The 18,383-nt window shown below is 38.0% G+C and overlaps 1 protein-coding gene across 2 annotated transcripts in view; it reads right to left on the reverse strand.

Moving 5' to 3' along the window:
* The window catches only part of WASHC4 (WASH complex subunit 4), a 58,487-nt gene that overhangs the window by 25,853 nt on the left and 14,251 nt on the right, over window positions 1–18,383 (reverse strand). For both annotated transcript variants that reach the window (XM_006271649.4, XM_019489299.2), the window contains exons 7-19: window positions 16,405–16,487; window positions 14,725–14,767; window positions 14,092–14,195; window positions 12,558–12,678; window positions 9,498–9,621; window positions 9,258–9,385; window positions 8,285–8,445; window positions 6,087–6,213; window positions 3,989–4,114; window positions 3,202–3,309; window positions 2,124–2,270; window positions 1,876–1,955; window positions 817–922 (exon numbers count right to left, since the gene is read on the reverse strand). In XM_006271649.4, coding sequence (XP_006271711.1) covers window positions 817–922; window positions 1,876–1,955; window positions 2,124–2,270; window positions 3,202–3,309; window positions 3,989–4,114; window positions 6,087–6,213; window positions 8,285–8,445; window positions 9,258–9,385; window positions 9,498–9,621; window positions 12,558–12,678; window positions 14,092–14,195; window positions 14,725–14,767; window positions 16,405–16,487 — 1,458 coding nt within the window. The remainder of the gene's footprint in view (window positions 1–816; window positions 923–1,875; window positions 1,956–2,123; window positions 2,271–3,201; window positions 3,310–3,988; window positions 4,115–6,086; window positions 6,214–8,284; window positions 8,446–9,257; window positions 9,386–9,497; window positions 9,622–12,557; window positions 12,679–14,091; window positions 14,196–14,724; window positions 14,768–16,404; window positions 16,488–18,383) is intronic.

The following is an 18,383-nucleotide window of genomic DNA, read 5'->3' on the forward strand; positions in this document are numbered from 1 at the left end:
TGACGAAGGGTTTTTGAACCCGAAAGCTTGCTTAATAACTATTCTCCAACCATTTGGGTTGGTCTAATAAAAGATATCAAATTCACCCAAGGAACCTTGTCTGCCTGTACCTAGCCTAAGAGTTCATATTTAGCTTTAAGTTTAAAAAAAAAAAAAAGAGGATCGAAAGCCATCAGCTTCAATTTTTCTAAAAAGCAAGACAGAGATGAGTTAGCTATTTTAAATAGTTTCTCCGCTATTACTCCCCAAACACCACGCCCTCTTCCCACAAGTTGACTTGCTAGCAAAGACCCAGTTTTAAACTTTTGTCATTTAGAACAGTGAATTAATAGTATGTGGCAAACGGACGAGTTTAGCGTCTTGGGCCAAGCAGTTCATTACTGGCAGCAGCTAAACTCTGATGCTTCAGAGTTAGCAAAAAAAAGGTGTATGTATATAATAGGTGTATGTATATAAATAATACACACACACACACACACACACTTTTTTCTTGCAAGCCACATCCCCTAAATAAGACAGGTGCCTTGTTTTTGGAAGGCAGGATGAAGAAAAGAGATTTCCATAGCTGTGGTTGCATGAAGCAGGGACAGAACCTAATCTTCTCTCTCTTTCCACCTCAGGTCAAAATTGGCTAATTCTGCTGTGAAAGGGTTAGAACTGTAGCTTTTCCCTGAGCAGGAAAGGGAGGGTGAGCAAGCTGAAGCTCTGACCCTGCTGCAATTCCACTTTTAAGAGCTTCCTCCTCTCAGTTTTCTTGGCATGCTAAACTGAACCATTAATGTTTCTTTGGGTATTTTTGTTTTTGATTAAACTTACGTGCAATCTAGCTGCATCAACTGCATTTTCATACACATCATCTAAATAAATTGGGAAGACTGCTCGATGCCAGTACAAGAAGCAACAGTCACACTGCACTTTCACTCTAAAATACAAGATACTTATTAATCACATAACACAGCTCAAGAGAGCACATCAACAAGCCTGTACTTTGGCAGTTGTAACCTCCATGAGATTTTTAATATTTACTTCCCTAGTTCTAACTTTTCAGGATAACGCTAAAACTCCAAATATGCAAGAACACAGTATTTACCATCCCTCCACTGGCATTTCAAAGGAACTAAATCCTGGATAAATGGATGTCCTTTTTTTGTCACTGTATCTGTAAGCAACCTGTAATTGCTACTGAAATGCTGTTTCAATCATATACCAAAGGAATTTATTTTCTCTGATCATACCAGCCATAAAATATGGTGCCACTTATGGACTAATGAGGTTATCACCAATACCAACAGCAGGTTTTGCACTTGAAAATTAGAACATAAAAAAGCATTAAGATATGATGCCATAGCTAATTCTGTGCTATAGTCATGCAAATGGCAGGAAGACCATGATGTAAATTCTCCACACACCAGAAGTATCCGCTTGGATATACAAATCAAAGATCCACAGAAAACATTTACAAAGAGTAACATTACACCAAGTTACTGCTGAATATTTCACAACCAATTGCAGTCTGAACAGTCGGGAGGAAGAAGTTTAAATAAAATAGAAAATAAAATGTTGCGGCTAGCTTTACTTTTAACTTGGAGGTGCAAACCAAGAAGGCTCCAGCTCCCAGTAAGTGATGTTTACTGTCAAACTCACTAGAAAACACAGTGGATCATGCAACAGGAACTGAATTTTCCATGAGTTGCATTAACTTATGAAAGAGGAATTCCACAGGCCACATTCTGACCACCCATCATTACAAAGAACCAGCCAACTGCATGCAGCTAGATGGAGAATAAAGAACTTCCTGCAAGATTTTGTATGTTGGATCGTGATATTTTATTTTTAATGCCACTAGTCTCCTAAACCTAATATGCTACTACTTACCGTTCTGAAAGTTCACTGATTAAGTCCAGTTTTTTCAGAACTACCTGAAGAGGAAGCAACTCTTCATCTTTAAATGTTTTCTGAAAAAAGGCACCAGAAAAAAATGGAGAAAGTCACTTATTGTGTTTAAATGCAAAACAAGAACTATTTATAAAATGTTCTGGCAAGATGGCTGATCAATTCAGTAATGAACACTGTTTGTTACCATTGATGGTGTGTACAGTAATCTGCACAATGGTGGTACATACCATCTGTGTGCCCACACTCAGTGCAAGGGAAACAATTAGCCGTCTCTGTTTTGTACTTGGCCCATTGAGGATATTCTCAGCCAGCACCAGGGCAGAAAGCACATCCAGGCGCTGCTCACTGTACTTTTTGTCAGAAATGACCCTTTTCTTGAAAAAGGGGGAGGGAGAGAGAGGAGGAGAAAAAAACACCAAAGTAAGTTCAGTGTTCATGGAAAAGTTACCAAAGCCCCCAAACAGCAATTTCCCCTCTCCTTCTTTTGACAGTTCAACTTTTTTTTCAGTCTTAAGACTAGGCACTGAAACAGAATACACAGTATATACAGGTTTTGCAGAAACTTCATGGTTTCAAACAGATTTTGTGACTCTATGCCACTTTTGAATTGTGTTATTCCCATTTATGAATTAAAAAAAAGTCTACTATACAAAACATGGAGGTGTTTGGTTCTCTAGAGATGTTCTGGGCTCTTAAATGTATTTAGCAAACCTATGCATATGTATTGTTTACGAACATAATTTATTTAATCCTCACAGGATAAGAAAATGCAGAGTCAGACACAATAAAATGGTTCAAAAAGCATCTTGACGCCTATCTTGCTGGGGTCATCTGATCCCAGAAGTCTTTTCTGCCCAAGTGCAGGGGGGCTGGACCTGATGATCTGTAGGGGCTGGAAGGGAGCTTAACATCTATGAAACTATGAAAATAAATAACAGCATGTAACTCCTTTGGAGGTTAGCTGCAAAAGCAAAACATATATGCTAGCACTTCTCATCAGGACGGCTATGTTGAAATCTTGGTTCATAATGCAATTCATAAAACCAAGATTGGATCAGTAAAGGCTGCAAGCAAAGTGAACTGTCATGCTTCTGGAGAAGCATACACTGCACCTGTGCAACTAGCACCTCCACAAAGCAAGATTAATACCATACCTATTCCTTTTACAGAATTTTGTAACAGCATTACACAAAGATAAAAACAGCAATATTATATATACAAAACACCAAAGCTATTATACAGCCTGACTGTGCATATAAATGTGCTTACTTACACACATACACAGTAACAACTCACTTTACTTACCTTGGCTACAGAAATAGAGTTAAGAGCCTGATACTGCAAATACTGAGCAATGTGTGTCACAGAATCAGCCACAACCATACTTCTTCTGTAAAATGTATGTTCTATTGCCTGCATTCAAATTTCAAAAAACAGAGATTAATATTAGTTCTAAGGCAACCATCTCACTGATTTATTTATGCTAACTGCTCTTGTCCACTTGGAAAATGGAGCATTCCTTTTCTGTACCTTTGTAATTTATATTAACTGCAGCTACTGAACATGCAGCTCTTTTGAAAAGACAGAAAGACTCCCCCCACCCCCCAAAAAACCCCAAAACAATATTTTTAGATGTTAAGAGTGTTAATAATATTGTTCAGTGTTCATAAAGCATTAAAAGCCTAAATTAAGCATCCATTTCTTTTTCTTGCTTAAAGGAGAACAGGGTGAGGAGAGAAAAGAAACTGTAAAAGGTGTTTAGAAATTGCATACAACTTTTCTTCTCCGATCTCTTCCTTCCCACTTCAATCTAATCTTTATGTAGAAGTTACACCTGTAACATTTTCATTCTTCAGAATGTGATGCTTCATTCTCATACTGCATAAAAGCTTAAGCTCAATAAGGAATCAGGACTTGTGGCAGAGGTGATATCTTTTATTAGACCAACTAGATATTTGCAATAAATAAATAAATAAATAAAATCTTTATTTGCAAGCTTTTGGGCATACCCACCCTTCCTTAGGCACAGGAGAATGCAAAGATTGTAAACTTTCTCCTAAGTTCAATAAGTAATTTCAGTGCTGAAGCCTACCTTGAGAAGTTCCACAAGTCTGCATAGTGCTTTCACTGAGGTCTTGGTCATCGGCTTTTGCATTGACATGTAAAGATTCATTGTGGTTTTAATGATAGTGCTGAGGCTGTAAGCATAAAGAAAACCCTAAAAACAAATGGGTAAAAAATGAAAAAAGTTCAACACTAGATGTCATACAGGTAAATATACCATGTCTTTTTTATTGTAGTTCAGAGACAGGACTTCATACCCTGTATAAGCCCTGCTAGAGCTATCACAGCTCATCCACATACAATTCAGACTTACTCATTCCTATAGAACTAAAATGTCAAAGCTATTTAGTTTAAGTCGTCTAAAATCGAAAGTCATGGAAGCAACTGATTATAGATCTAGAAATGAACAGATACAATTTAACCATAAGCAAATATATCAAATGTTCACGAACCTAACCGTACTAATATCTCAGAATCAAGGTAACCAACGTAACTGAGACAATCTTAAGAAATTAGATTAAAACTAAGAAAAATGGAACAACCCCCAGGAATTAAGTGATATGCAGAAACAGTAAATCACTGTCAATCACGAAAACATGTAATTTTCAAAATAATAAATGGTGGAAAAATAAAGTGTCACAGACACCAAGATTTGCAAAATGTATCAGATCAATTTAGGCTACATCTAGAAAGACATTTCTCAAGTACTCAAAACACTGTTTTCAAAGGAAAAGCAAGAAAAAAAAACTGAGTAATCATAGCAATTTGTCCATGAAAATGTTGATATACAGAGACCTATGTTGCAAGCAAGTGGGTACATCTACACAAGATGTTTACTGCAGAGCTGACTAATTAGCTCTGCAGTAAAATATCAGCATCTACATGTGCAGTGCTATTAGGACACAGTAAACTAATTAACTCCATTGCAGGATAGTACTGCCAGATATAAGTACCATCCTACAGCAGAGTTATTTACTCTGCTGCAACACTCATGTTAGACTGACAGGCCTGCCCACTAGCCCCACACTGAAGCACTCATGCCCCAGCCAGCTCCTCCACAGCACACTGAGCCAGGTCAGAGTTGCCCCAGGCTGACCCGCTGATCCCTGGGGCCCCCTACCACCAACGGCTTATCCACCCCAGCTCAACATGCTGTGGTCCCGGGCACATGTGCAAACGGCGTGCCTGGGAGCAATAAACTCTGCTGTGAACTGTGCTGGAGTTTATTCATTTCTATTAATAGACACTCCCAAGTAAGAACAGAATCTGCTACTGGGATAGCTCTAGATCTCTTTATACGTTCATTCAGCTGCTTTTCCCTACTTAAGAAACAAGTCTTGTTGTAACAAGATTTTAAATGTCAAAACAAAATAAAAAAGTCCATTTTTTCCATAGCCTGAGGATAGCAGGACAAATTTTATTTTATCTTGAGTTCTTGAGCTAGCAGAATCCATTAACAAAGGCAGGAGTAAGAAGAGCCATGCCAAGACACGACACATTGGCCATGGACAGATGTTAAATTTGTACCAAGAGAAAAGTGTTTTTCCCAGCACAAGTGAATGCACAGGCGTTCAGAGGATTCTTGTGGAAGAAAACTGGCTCTCTGGCAAAAAAGTTTGCTCACTTCTAACCAGGAAGATCTCCTCTTCCCCTGTTCTCCAGTGCTCAGTTGGACATGCAGTATTCTTCCTCCCACCTCTCCTGGAAATACCCATTTCTACAAAAACTTTTAACTAGACAACCTATTTAATAATATCATAGGGAAAAATCCTGCAGTGACATCCAACTATAAAGGACAATGTAGCTTCTAAGGGTAAAAATAGACATCCCAGGTTTATCCCAGGTCTGGTTGTCCCAGTCTGACTTGCATCAAAACAGGCACAGGACAATCATTTACACACTCAGCTTTAATGGTAATTAACTTGAATTAGCCACAACTTTCCCAGGAAAAAGTGTTATCTTGGATACTTTCAAGGTAAAGGCTTTGTCCTGAGAGCGCTCCAATGTCGTTTTTACTCTTAGATTAATTTTTACACATGCTAGTTAACTCCCAGTCAACTATCCCACATTCAGTAAGAATCATATCATAGATTATTCAAATTGTGTCCTATTAAGAAATTAACCACCTGTATAAAGACACTGCATCTACTGGAGAGGTCTTCAGCAAACTTATCCATTCGCTGCTCCCTAGACAATATGGACTCCATTTTTGTCATCCATGAGCTCACAAAGACATAATATGACTGCATCTCTCTGGAGAAAAAAAAAAAACGAAGAGAAGAGATGTATATTAATTTTCCACTTTTTTCTGAGCCTAAAGGGCTAACACTTCTAAAGGAAAAGATGTGAGAATATTCACTTTCCAAATGCAATAGTTTTGTCCCCTTTGCAAGTATCGGGCTTCCTCAGACAAAAGTAAGCCTTTATGATCCAGGGGTTAGTGTTAGTCCCTTGTTTTACTTGTACAAACTCAGTGAATTAAACCAATGTCAGGCTTAGAATGTAGGTCTTTAATTCTTCCACGTCCCCAGTGCTCCTATGCAGAAGGCCATGTTGATATATATCATTTCATCACTAACAAATTCAAAACTACATCTATTACAATGTTTAGGTTAAACAGTAAAAGCTGCCAAAATGAAGATTTAAAACTAGATTTCAGAAAATCTTTAATTGAATTCAAGTTAATAAAAGCTTTATCAGCTTTGATTCTTCCAAAAGGATAGTTTGCTACTATATTACTGCTTGACTCTACACAGTTTATTTTAGATAATGTACTTCCAGAAGATATGAATGATATTTACCCTTTTAACCCTAATCAAAGATGACTTTGAATATAGGACAATCCCCTCCAGTAATTCTATGCATGGAAAATTATGAATTTGTTATAATATTCCATTAATCAAATCTACTTCATGGCAGGTCATCTTAAATTCATCCCCCTCCACTGCTGTGGTTCAAAAAGCAGCAAGGGGCCAGACCCCTGCTCCCTCACCCCTTGTGCTCCTCTGCCCATCTCTGCCAAGCTCCCTGCTGCCTGTCCCTCCCCATGAGCCCCCCCTGCCACCTGCCCCTCCTACACCCTCCATCCCCCCCACCCCCATTCCTCCATGCAGCCTGCCCCCCATGCCATCTGGATTTGATTACAATTATTCTAAGAATACCTAGGAGAACCTAAGCATTTTAGTCCTGCTCACTTTTCGTGGAAGTCACAGAACACAACTAACAAGGTTGTCCAGGAACAACATAGCTATGAATCACCCTAGAAGTAAACCTAGACAAGGTCTGTCATTTACTCAAAGATCCTGTTTTCCTCCTTACTCACTCAGAGCATGGGTATGTGCATGGAGCAGCAGTGTTAATCAGAACGTGAGAGTAATTTAACAGAGACCTATACAAGCAAAAAAGCTAATTTCCCTCTTCATGTCTGCCAAGTTCTACTAACTAGCACACTGGGCAGGGAGGAGGCAGTGGCAAAGGAAAACGAGAGTATCAAACAGAAACATTGGCTCCACAGAGCCTGTTTTCTTCCTATGTTCTAACCACTCACACAAGTAATATAGGGATACGTTATGCCCACTGATTCACCACAGCATAAAATAAATCTTCTCCATAATGTTTATTATGCACAGAGAACCTTGGAAATATTCATGAATATATATTTTCAAAAGAAGTTTTAGAAAAAAAATGTAATACATATATTTTCCTCCCAAAAGAAAGTAAAGTTTTTTGAGTTACAGCAAACTTGAAGCAGCAGACAGAGGAAAGAAAAATATTTTCAAACAGAGGTCAAGCTGCCAATAGTGTTTGAAGAAAACTGTCACACAGACAGGGAAAAAGAAAAAAGGACAAGAAGCAAAAATTTCTAAGGAGAAGTGGCAACACTAAGTTATTCAACCTGCTACAAACATTTTTCCATAGAAACCAATTAAACCAGAGGAGGCTAATGGAAAAAAGCAGCAGCCCAGGGGAAAAAAGTAGATGCTAGTAAAAAGCTGAAATTGAAAGCGTGCTAGAACCAGCTGGAAATTAAAAGGCAAATAGATAGAACTGCCAGTGAGAACTGCAAGCTTAAATGAAGAATCAAAATAAGCTTCACAAAAGAAAGTACTGTATTAAAACGTTTAATTTTAAAGTGATATCTTTTCACAATCACCGTAATACAGCTATTTCTGGAGTAAATGCAGCAACTATTTAACAGCATAGAGTGACACTACGCAGCATTTCAGTTTAGCAAATCATCACCATTATATCCAAACAGAATTTTTTTTGCTAAATACCGTAATGAGCAATGTTTCAAAGAGACAAGATGCTTTATAAAACCTACTTGGTAAGTAACTGAGCCTTCTGCTGTAGAAAACTCTCCCTCTGTGTTTTAATGGCATGAATGCTTTTCTTGTCCAGCAGTTTGGCAGCAGCTGGCATTTTCTGAATCAGAAAGTTATCAGCAAACCAAATAATATTAGCAGTTAATGTGACAGCTGGCACCTAAAGCATCAAAAAAGAAAAATGTGGAAAAAAAGCAACATTAGAGTGGATGTGATAGTCTGCAAAATCAAAATTTTGCTATTTAAAGCTGAAATGCTATAACCCTAGGGCTTAGAAACTTTTTTTTTTTTACTTGTGTATCATATCAAGATGTTCATTCTGATTAACAACAAAAAATTATTCAAGCAATTGTTGATCATCTGTGTGACAGAAGTGCTAAGCTTACGTAAAAATCAGTTCCTGCCCTGAAAAGCTTATAATGTACATCACTATGAAGAGCTATTACTGTTAAGTGTTCCTCAACTATGCTAGACCTAGCATCCAATAATATGATCCTGTATTTTGAATGAACAAGGAACCAAGCCTATAGCAGTTAGGTCCTTTCATTTTCCATTAAAAACATTTTAAAAAAAAAATAAATAAATAAATAAATAAAATCAGATGGCTAATTGATATCAATCCCTTAATCAGTTGGGAGGCAGGAAAAGGATACATATAAAAAAGAATGCACGAGGGGACAGGTGCCATTTTCTGTCCTTGACGTTAACTTGCTTTAATAATGACGAGAGATTTCACTGGCAAACTTAGCCAAGCCCCTTGAAAGCATAACTCAAAAAACCAGACAGTTTAAATGTGTCCAAGTATAGCATCAAGGTAAATACCCTTAACAAACAGAAATAAGGCCAAGATAGAATCCTTTTGTACTTCTGTTGGCAGGCTCTACCCATACCATATTTCAATAAAAACTAAGAATTTACTTCAATATGCTTTGAAGACACTTTTTAAAATTAAGGAAACAGCAAATTTTTCACCTTTTTGCATACATCCAGTAATGATTTGTAAAATTTCTTGTCTACAGTCCGAAAAATCTGAAAGTGCAATACAAAGAGCCCACAAATTCCTATGTATTTATCTCTCTGGTCGATTTCTGAGGGTTCACCTTGTACAAAAGACAAACAAAAGAAATATTTTTGAAGACTACTTCCATACAAACAACAAATGTTTTTTATATAAATAATATAGTCAACATGAAAAAATGCATCTAGCATTACCAAGTTTGGCTTCAACATTCGCAAAAATTGTGTGAATACTATGTGCAAATTCTTCAGCAAAAGTGCTATTCTTTGACACAGACACTCCTCCATTGAGAGAATCAAACTGTTGTTCTATGCAGGCCTGAACAAAGACAAGAAAAGAAGACCCATTCTCAATACTAGTCCCACGAAGTCTGGGCTTCCAGTAAATACTGTTACTGTTAACAGATTTTCTGTAAATTCTAAATTTAAAAAAGCAGAAAGTTAATATAATTTGTTTCTGATTTATGACACAGGTTGAATTTTAGAGCTAGGAAAGGCTTTAATCAATAATTTGTTTTTTTACATTTTTAATTTACCTTTTTGCTTATGTACAGCACAGATGCCTCAGTGATGACAAAATTATATACATTTCTTAAATACACTTTAGTAAACATCTCTTTACTGATTAAGGATGCTACCTTTTTTTTTTTGAGGAAGTGAAATCATCAAACAGGTATTCAGGAACAAGACAGGTATTGTACATCTTCAGATAGGTGAACAATAAAGTTTGTTGATAAATGCTGGAAAATGACAGACTTCTATTTTCTTTACATTTTCTTTGTTTTGAGTAAGGAGGAAAAAAAGGGTGCTTTGGATGCATCTCAGACAAATTCCCATTGAGCCCCCAAAATTAAACATAAAACAAAGTCTTTGTGCAAGCGGGACACTGGAGACATTTGAAATGGAAAATTCATTGTGAATAGCTGGCAATAAAACAAGAAGTACTTCTTATAATGAATAAACTGAAATTACTTGAAAACCTTGCTTAATTACAATTTGTATTTCGGAGGCTATACCAGGTGGGGAATGATCTTACCGATGTCATTTAAAACATACTGCTAAGGTAAGACCTAAGAAAAAACCAACAGACTTGTCCATCTTACTTAAGTGGAACAAGAAAAGGTATACAATTTCAAATTCAGATATTAAAATATTACCACATGCTCTCTCAGCTGGCATAAGTTGCACAGATCCAGAATCAATGGAGCTATGATAATTCCCATGAGTTGAACTTAAACTTTCATGTTCATGAGTTTATGACCGAAAACAACAAGATTTCTGAAGCGCTTTAATTCATGCAATTTAATTCAACAATCTGGAAGATGACATGGAGCACATCCTCAGCAAGTTTGTGGATAACACCAACCTGGATGTGGGGAGTAGATATGCTGGAGGGTAGGACTAGGATTCAGAGAGACCTCATCAAATTGAAGGACTGAACCAAAAGAAATTGCATGAAGTTCAATAAGAAGTGCAAAGTCCTGAACTTAGGACAGAAAAATCCCATGCACTGGTACATACTGGGGATCAACTAGCTATGCAGCAGCTCTGCAGAAAAAGACCTGGGGGTTACAGTGGACAATAAGCTGAATATGAAACAACAGTGCGCCCTTGTTGCCAAAAAAGTTAACAGCATCCTGGGCTGCATTAGTAGTATTGTTGCCAGGAGATCAAAGGAAGTGATTATTCTCCTCTATTTGGCACTGGTGAGGCTACATCAGAATAGTGCATCCACTTTTGGGCCCCCCACTACAGAAAGGCTATGGTCAAATTGGAGGGAGTCCAGCAGAGGGCAACACAAAAGGTTAGGAGTGTGGGGCACATGACTTCTTAGTAGAGGCTGAGGGAACTGGGCTTATTTAGGAGAAGAGAAGACTGAGGCAGTACTTAGTAACAGTTTTCAACTACCTTAAGGGTGCTTCCAAAGATAATGGAGCTAGATTGTTCTCAGTGGTGACAGATGACAGAACAAGTAGCAATGATCTCAAGTTGCAGCAAGGGAAGACTTAAGACTAAGTTAAATATTAGGAAAAGCTCTCTCACTAGGAGGGTAGTAAAGCACTGGAACAGGCTACCCAGAGAGGTTGTGGAATCTCCATCTTTGGAGGTTTTTAAAAACATAAGGAGACAAAGCTTTAGCTGGGACAATATAGTTGGGGATGGCCCTGTTTTGAGCAGGGGGTTGGACTAGATGATGTCCTGAGGTCCCTTCCAACTCTCATTTTCTAAGATTCTACACTGCTCATGACTCAAATTAAAATAGAAAAACATGCAATTCGTAGCTTGAGACTACTCAGACATCTCAAATCTAATCTGTTTCCTACATGATCTGCTACAGTGAGATGGCAGCATTACTGCAGAAGCTGAGAAACTGAATGAGATTGTTGCAAAATAAGATGGCAATTCTTATACCAGCATAACTTTCACCAAATTTATTTTGCAAGCAAAGAGCTTTGTTTAATAATTTGCTGTTCAGTACCAATTAGTTTGATCAACAGTTTATCCTAAATATCTGTTGATATTAATCATCACAACTGCAAATACATGCATGGTGGGGAGTTGCCTTGTAGAGGCTTACAAGCTTGTATTTAAACTGTATTTTGAAAAATAAGTATTACACAAAAACTACTTGTATATAGATATCAAGCTGAAAAGGACAGGGGGCAATTTTCTTTTACCTACATTTTGTCATGTGTACAAAGTTTATGACTTAAGGTGTACAATAAGAGGCTGCTGCCGAAAATACATAAGCAGGGATTTTAATAGTCAAAAATAGTATTTCTGCAAGAAGAAAATAAATAAAGGAAGCCATATTCAGCAAAGCAGCCTTAGCTTGGATCTATATGGCATATGTCTCAGCCCTTTTCTGTTGAAAACAGTGTTTCAGACCTCAAATATGCAGTCTGCTATGCCAATTGTTGCATGGTGTTTTCATTATTTTGCATATCAATATACATTCTTCCTATTAACCAGTGAGACAGATCGTTAATTAAGCCATTCAAAGCCTGGTACAGTTCAGATGCATGAGGATGCCAAAGAAAGAATTCACAAATAGAGTATTTTGTGTGTGTAATTAAATACTCTGTTACAATCAGTCAGATTAGGAGAAAGTCAAATTCATATATGAAAATACCACCACTTAAGGAAAAAAATGAAGCATTTACAAGTACAAAGCATTTTAGAAACTGTGTTCCATTTTAACAGCTTCTCCACTGCACTGTTCATCTTGTACTAATTTAAACCTCACTGCTTTACCTGGAATATCATTCCATCAAGTAACTGGCCTTCCAGTTTTAATAACAACTTCTCAAATGGCTTCAGTTTATCTTCCTGAATCCCAAACTTAGATGGGTTGTGATGAACCGATTTTAATAACCTTCAGAAAGGACAAACATTACAATTAAAAGCATTGCTCATCACATGTTTGGTTTTGATGAACCCTCAATGCAAAGAGAGATTGCAAACAGACCTTATGTAAGAGTCTTTGCCCACCTAATGCCAAGTAAATCAAAGGTCCACATAAGCATAGCAGCCCACTATGCTAGTGAGTTCAAGCATATCTGTTTTTGTAGCCATCACACCAGCCACTTTTGAACTCCCCTCCCATTTACAGTTAAATGAATACAGACAACTTTTGGAGGATTAGATCTCATTCTTCTGGAACAGTATTAAGATGCCTTGACCACTCCACTACCATGCCCCAATATCAACCAATGATACTGCAAGTTAACAATGCACTGTGTTAGCGTAACTAATTTGAAGGACTGAGTTTAAGTGAAAGCACAATTCACCTTTTGACGATTTCAGTGAAACTGAATTGATTTTCCAATATTATTATTTCCTACATTGCACCTGATTCTGTAAACTTGCCTGCAGCAAGTATTCCCATTGAAGTCCATACAACTTCTCCCTCAATTCAAGTATTACAGGACAGGCTTTTAATTCTAGTGGGTGCATCTGCACATGCGCTTTACTGAAAAGTTGACTAAGTAGCTCCACAGTAAAGCATCACTGTCTACACATGTGCTGGCATTAGGGCACAGTAAATTAACTCCATAGTAAGATAGTACTGTTGGAAATAATACTATCTTACGGCAGAGTTATTTACTGTGCAGAAATGCATATGTAAAGGGTGACAGGAGCTGGCTGGGACACAAGGGTGCTAAAGTGTGGGGGCTGCCTGAAACATGGGTCCACACTTTAGCACCCTTGTGCCCCACCCAGCCCTTCTGCCACACAACACTGTCATTGAGCCCAGGGCTGGCCCCCCACTCCCTCGAGCCTGCTGCCAGCCTGGAGCTGCTCCACCATGGCTCAAACTAATGCAGTCCCTCATGCACATGTAGATACTGCACCAAGGAGCAGCTGACGCCAGCTCAAAGTGCTCCACAGTTTACTGAGTCGCATTAATTTCACATGTAGATGCACCCAGCGTATACTTTTCCTTTGAGGTTACGCATTATTTTTAAATATGCCATGTCTCTCAGCAGACAATTCTTCCAATTAATACCTTGAAAGCATTCAAGCTGAGTGGTACTATTCATACAAATTTTGATTTAGCATTGTAAAATATTTACTAGGGACATTAAAAAAGTACAGGGAAGGCCCAACCAGCAGCTCACAATGGTGTCTGTGACAAAACTCAGCAATACGTGATCAAGTTTGGGAAGGCCAGTAAATATCAGGGCTGGCAACTTCAGGTTTTTCAGTCAAAAAAAAAAATCATCCAACAAATATTCTTACAACATAAATATTGCAAGTACATTTTGCTGAGGCTTCAAAGACTCACCTTTTGTACATGGTCCAGTGGTCCTTCAGGGTGGCATGATTGTCAATTATTTCATCCAGCGTGATTAAGACTGTCAGCAGCTCTCCTAAATGCTCGTACAGAGTCTGTTCAAGAAAAGCCAAAAGTTATTTACAGGTTTATTATGATACCAGATATTGTAAAATATCTGCACTAGCTTGCAAGATATGGGATTTTAAACTTCAGGTGCTATTGATTACAACAGGTTCCTTGCTACACAGTTCAGCAGGGCACTGTGTTTTAGGCGCCATGACTTGATATCTGTTTTTCTTCGATGTTATTCTAATAAAGATCTGACAGCCTATTTTTGTGGCTGCACGAGAATGTTATAGTTATAAGATCACTAATCTGATTTGACACTGAAGGTAAGATTTTTCAAAAATGTACACAACATAAAAGTACAAGTTGCAAACACTTTTTGAGACAAGAAATTCAGTATTTGTCAGACTTTGATATACTGGTTTTCATTTAAAGACCACAAAACACAATCAGATAAGTCACTCTTTAAAGCAACATTCAAACACATTGCAAATGATATTTGAATTTGCTTTCCTATTCTCTTTCAAACAGCTCCAAATTAATGCTTAAAATGAAAAGCTTCTAAATCATCCTCACCTGAAAGTGAACTCCAGATGTTTCTATAATTTTAGGTGCATTCCTGCAATAGTTAAGCAAACAAAATAACACCTTATTTTTCCATCATTAAAGCAGACCATACTTTGCAAATCTCAATTCCACTTCAAGAAGTACCTGTCCCTTAAATATTTTTGGAAAATGTGTCTTCAGTAAAGTAGCAATTGTCATCAGTAACAGAAAATATAAAAGGACAAATTATATGTTGATTTTGACAACCAGTACACCACTTGAACAAATCATAATGCATAACTGGTTTGCTAAAAACTTTAGGTCTCATTTATTGTGCACATGTATAGGAATTTTCCAGTTACGCCAATAATAACTAGTATTTATGTAGCCTTTCATCCCCAGGATCCCAAAACACTTTACAAATTTAAATTCTACATGAATGGACACCCAGGTTCATTTCATTCATCACTGAAAAGAACAGCTATGTAAAGCTGCAGTCTAGAACTGAAAAGAAGGAATACCATGACTAGCTAAAACAAATGGTACAACTTAGATAGCAAGAATAATTAACCTATTTGGAATATGGTCAGAACACCTGGAGTCACATTTTTATATCTACAAGGACTTTTGGTAACCTTAACTGTAGTCCACAGTTGTCTAGTTCATACCCTATTTGAAGGATGGCAGCAAGAAAATTGAGAAAATTGAGCAAGTCTGAAAATTGAGAAAATTCAGCAAGTCAGATAACTAAAATTCCTAATATCACAATGAGCAGGATTTATTAGCAACAATAGCATCCCACATGAAAACTATGGTCAGTTGTGAACAGACCATAGTCAGAAAAAAGGAATGAACAATAAAATATCTGAGACCCTTTGGTGAAAACACTGGCCTCTAGCCTATACCAAGATATGAGTACTACCAGCTCGTGTATGAAGCCATAAATTCCTGTTACTGAAGACAACACCTGTAACATAACATGTTTCACTAAGTCCATCCATTTTATTCAAGCAGATTTTAAGTTCACACATTCATATTATAACTATGTATATGATGCTATTTTTTAAGCTTTTGAAGCTGATCAGTTATACTGCCATCTTCATGGCACCTCAGCCAATACAAGACATGCATTTTTCTCAACCAGTAGAAATTCAATAATTCAAGGTAAAGGACATCAAAGCCAGCCCACATTACCATCACTCTTTACTTTAACATGACAAAAAAAAAAAAAAAAGAACATTATTATGTCCCATAACAAAACAGAAGATTTAGAACAGATTAAAATTCTTTTAATATACAAAATGCTCTCTAAAAGTAATGCGAGTGCACAAAAGCCTGCATTAAACCACTTGCCATACTTCCACACCAAAGTGTTCCAGTACTCACTGGGCATGTCTACACATTAATTAATGTGCCGTAATTATAGCACATTAAGTTTAGTACCTGTAACAATAGGTACTAACTTAATTTGCCATAATTAGTGCTACTGCACAGTAACACTAGCGCACGTCTTAGGTTATGCTAATGCACAGTAGACTAATTTGACTTTATACAGTACGGCTTTTGCTGTGATGCACTAATGCATAGGAGCATTAGTCTACTGCACATCTAGTGTCTCATGTAGATGTGCCCGCTATGCCTTCAGCAGATCAATATTCCACATATGACTGTTTTAATAAAAAAGGATATAGCATTTCAGACAATAATTACTTGTTGCTGGTATACAGAACAGCCAACTGATGAACTACATTCATCACCACTTCATAGCATCGTGTAACAAAACAAGACAGCTCCTGAAACAACAAGTTTTAGACATATTTTCATTATTTCCAAGTAACTGAATAGTCATGCAACCAACATCCCACATTCAAAGATAATCCTATTTTCAGTTTGTGAAAGTGTCTAAAGCTGGGCAAGTTGGTTGATATGCATCTCCGTACTGCTGCAGGTGACTCTAAGCTACCGCAGGTGACTCTACATTGCATTACAGTTCATAGGCCGTACAGTCCAGAACAGAAGTCCCAGTACCCAGGGAGCTGTACCCAGAACCTTCCCTCCAACTATGCAGACAATTGGCAGGTCTATGGCTATGGTCTTCTTCAGACCGAACTCTTTGCCTCTTGAGGGGAGAGGGAAGGCAAAAGGTACACTACAAGCAGGTAGCCAGACATCCTTTAAATGGCTATCATAATTTACACCCAACCCCTAAACAGAGAACCCTGGGAAGCAGTACACTTTGAAAGAGGCCTTCAAGAGCTCTTCTCCACAGTGTCTCAGCACTACCCCATACTACTTACTGGGTGCATCTACACATGTGCTTTACTGCAGAGTAGACTAATTAGCTCTGCAGTAAAGCATCATGGCCTACACATGCACCAGTATTAAGGTACAATAAATTAATTAACTCCACTGTAAGATAGCAGTCAGGGACAGTACTCTCTTATGGTGGAATAAGTAACTGTTCTGAAATGCATGTGTAGACAGCGACAGGGGCTGGCTAGGGCATAAGCATGCTAAAGTGTTGGGGCTGCCTGCCAGCTAGCCACACAGCTCCACAGGTTCTGCACCCTCATGCCCCAGCCAGTCCCTCCACTGCCTGATACCTGGGGCTGACCTCCAATGCCTCCTGCCAGCCCAGGGCTACTCCAGCCTGGCTCAAAGTGCTGCTGTACTGGTCACATGTGTAGGCACTGTGCCCAGAAGCAGTTGACTCCAGCTCAAAGTGCTCCACAGTTTATCAAACCACATTAATTGAACATGTAGATGCACCCACTGGTTCAATGCCAAAGGCACAACTTGGCCCTTAATAAGTAATATGAAAATTCTCTTTGAAGCCATGCCAAGACAATTCAGTGCTATACTTCAACAGAAGCTTTTTTCTCTTACCAACATAATGCATTATTAAAAAGGTAGAGAGGGCAATGAATTTGACAAAGAACACAAGAACAACAGGAGAGCATCCTGTCACCCTGAACCAAAATTATAAGATAAAACCACAGGATTGGATAGACTGATAAATTATTCTGGGAAATGTCCAGTGGTAATATATATTGGAACTGATGACTCAGTATCACATGGAACTACACAAATTATAGACTTCAGGGATCTTTGGAAGGCAGGTGAAGAGCAAAATCCAAGTGACCTTTTCAGAGAGCCTTCTGAACCAAAAGCAAAGGGAAGGAGAAGGCAGAAAATGATGGACTGCAGGTTGTGTGACCAGTACAAAGCTCCAGATTTTGTAATCAAACCAAATTCTAGTGGAAGGAAGAGCTTTGAAATGGAATAGCCTGCATCTCACACACAGAGGGTGAATCGCCTCAGCTGGAATTACCAAAGCAGTATTACACAAGGGGAAGATGCAAACTCAAGCTCAGTACATTGGGAAGAAAAACACTAAACACTTGGATAATAAGACAAAGGAATAAAAAATTCTCCCTTGTGAAGAGAAATTTGATAACTGACATTACTAAAACCTGGTGGAACCATTCACATATCTGGAAAGTTAAAGACACGGGTTATAACCTATTCCAGGAAAAAAGGCTGGATAAAGGGTACTAAATATTAGCAATGCCTGATTTGGTAACTTGGAAACATAAGCCCTTGAAAGCATTTAGGTCGCTGCACTAATTTAAACCCACACGTGTGTATTGAACAGAGTACTGGTAAATCAGGGGTTAAAGCACTCTGTA

Source organism: Alligator mississippiensis, chromosome 4, assembly GCF_030867095.1.
Source record: "Alligator mississippiensis isolate rAllMis1 chromosome 4, rAllMis1, whole genome shotgun sequence".
Taxonomy (NCBI): Eukaryota; Metazoa; Chordata; order Crocodylia; family Alligatoridae; genus Alligator; species Alligator mississippiensis.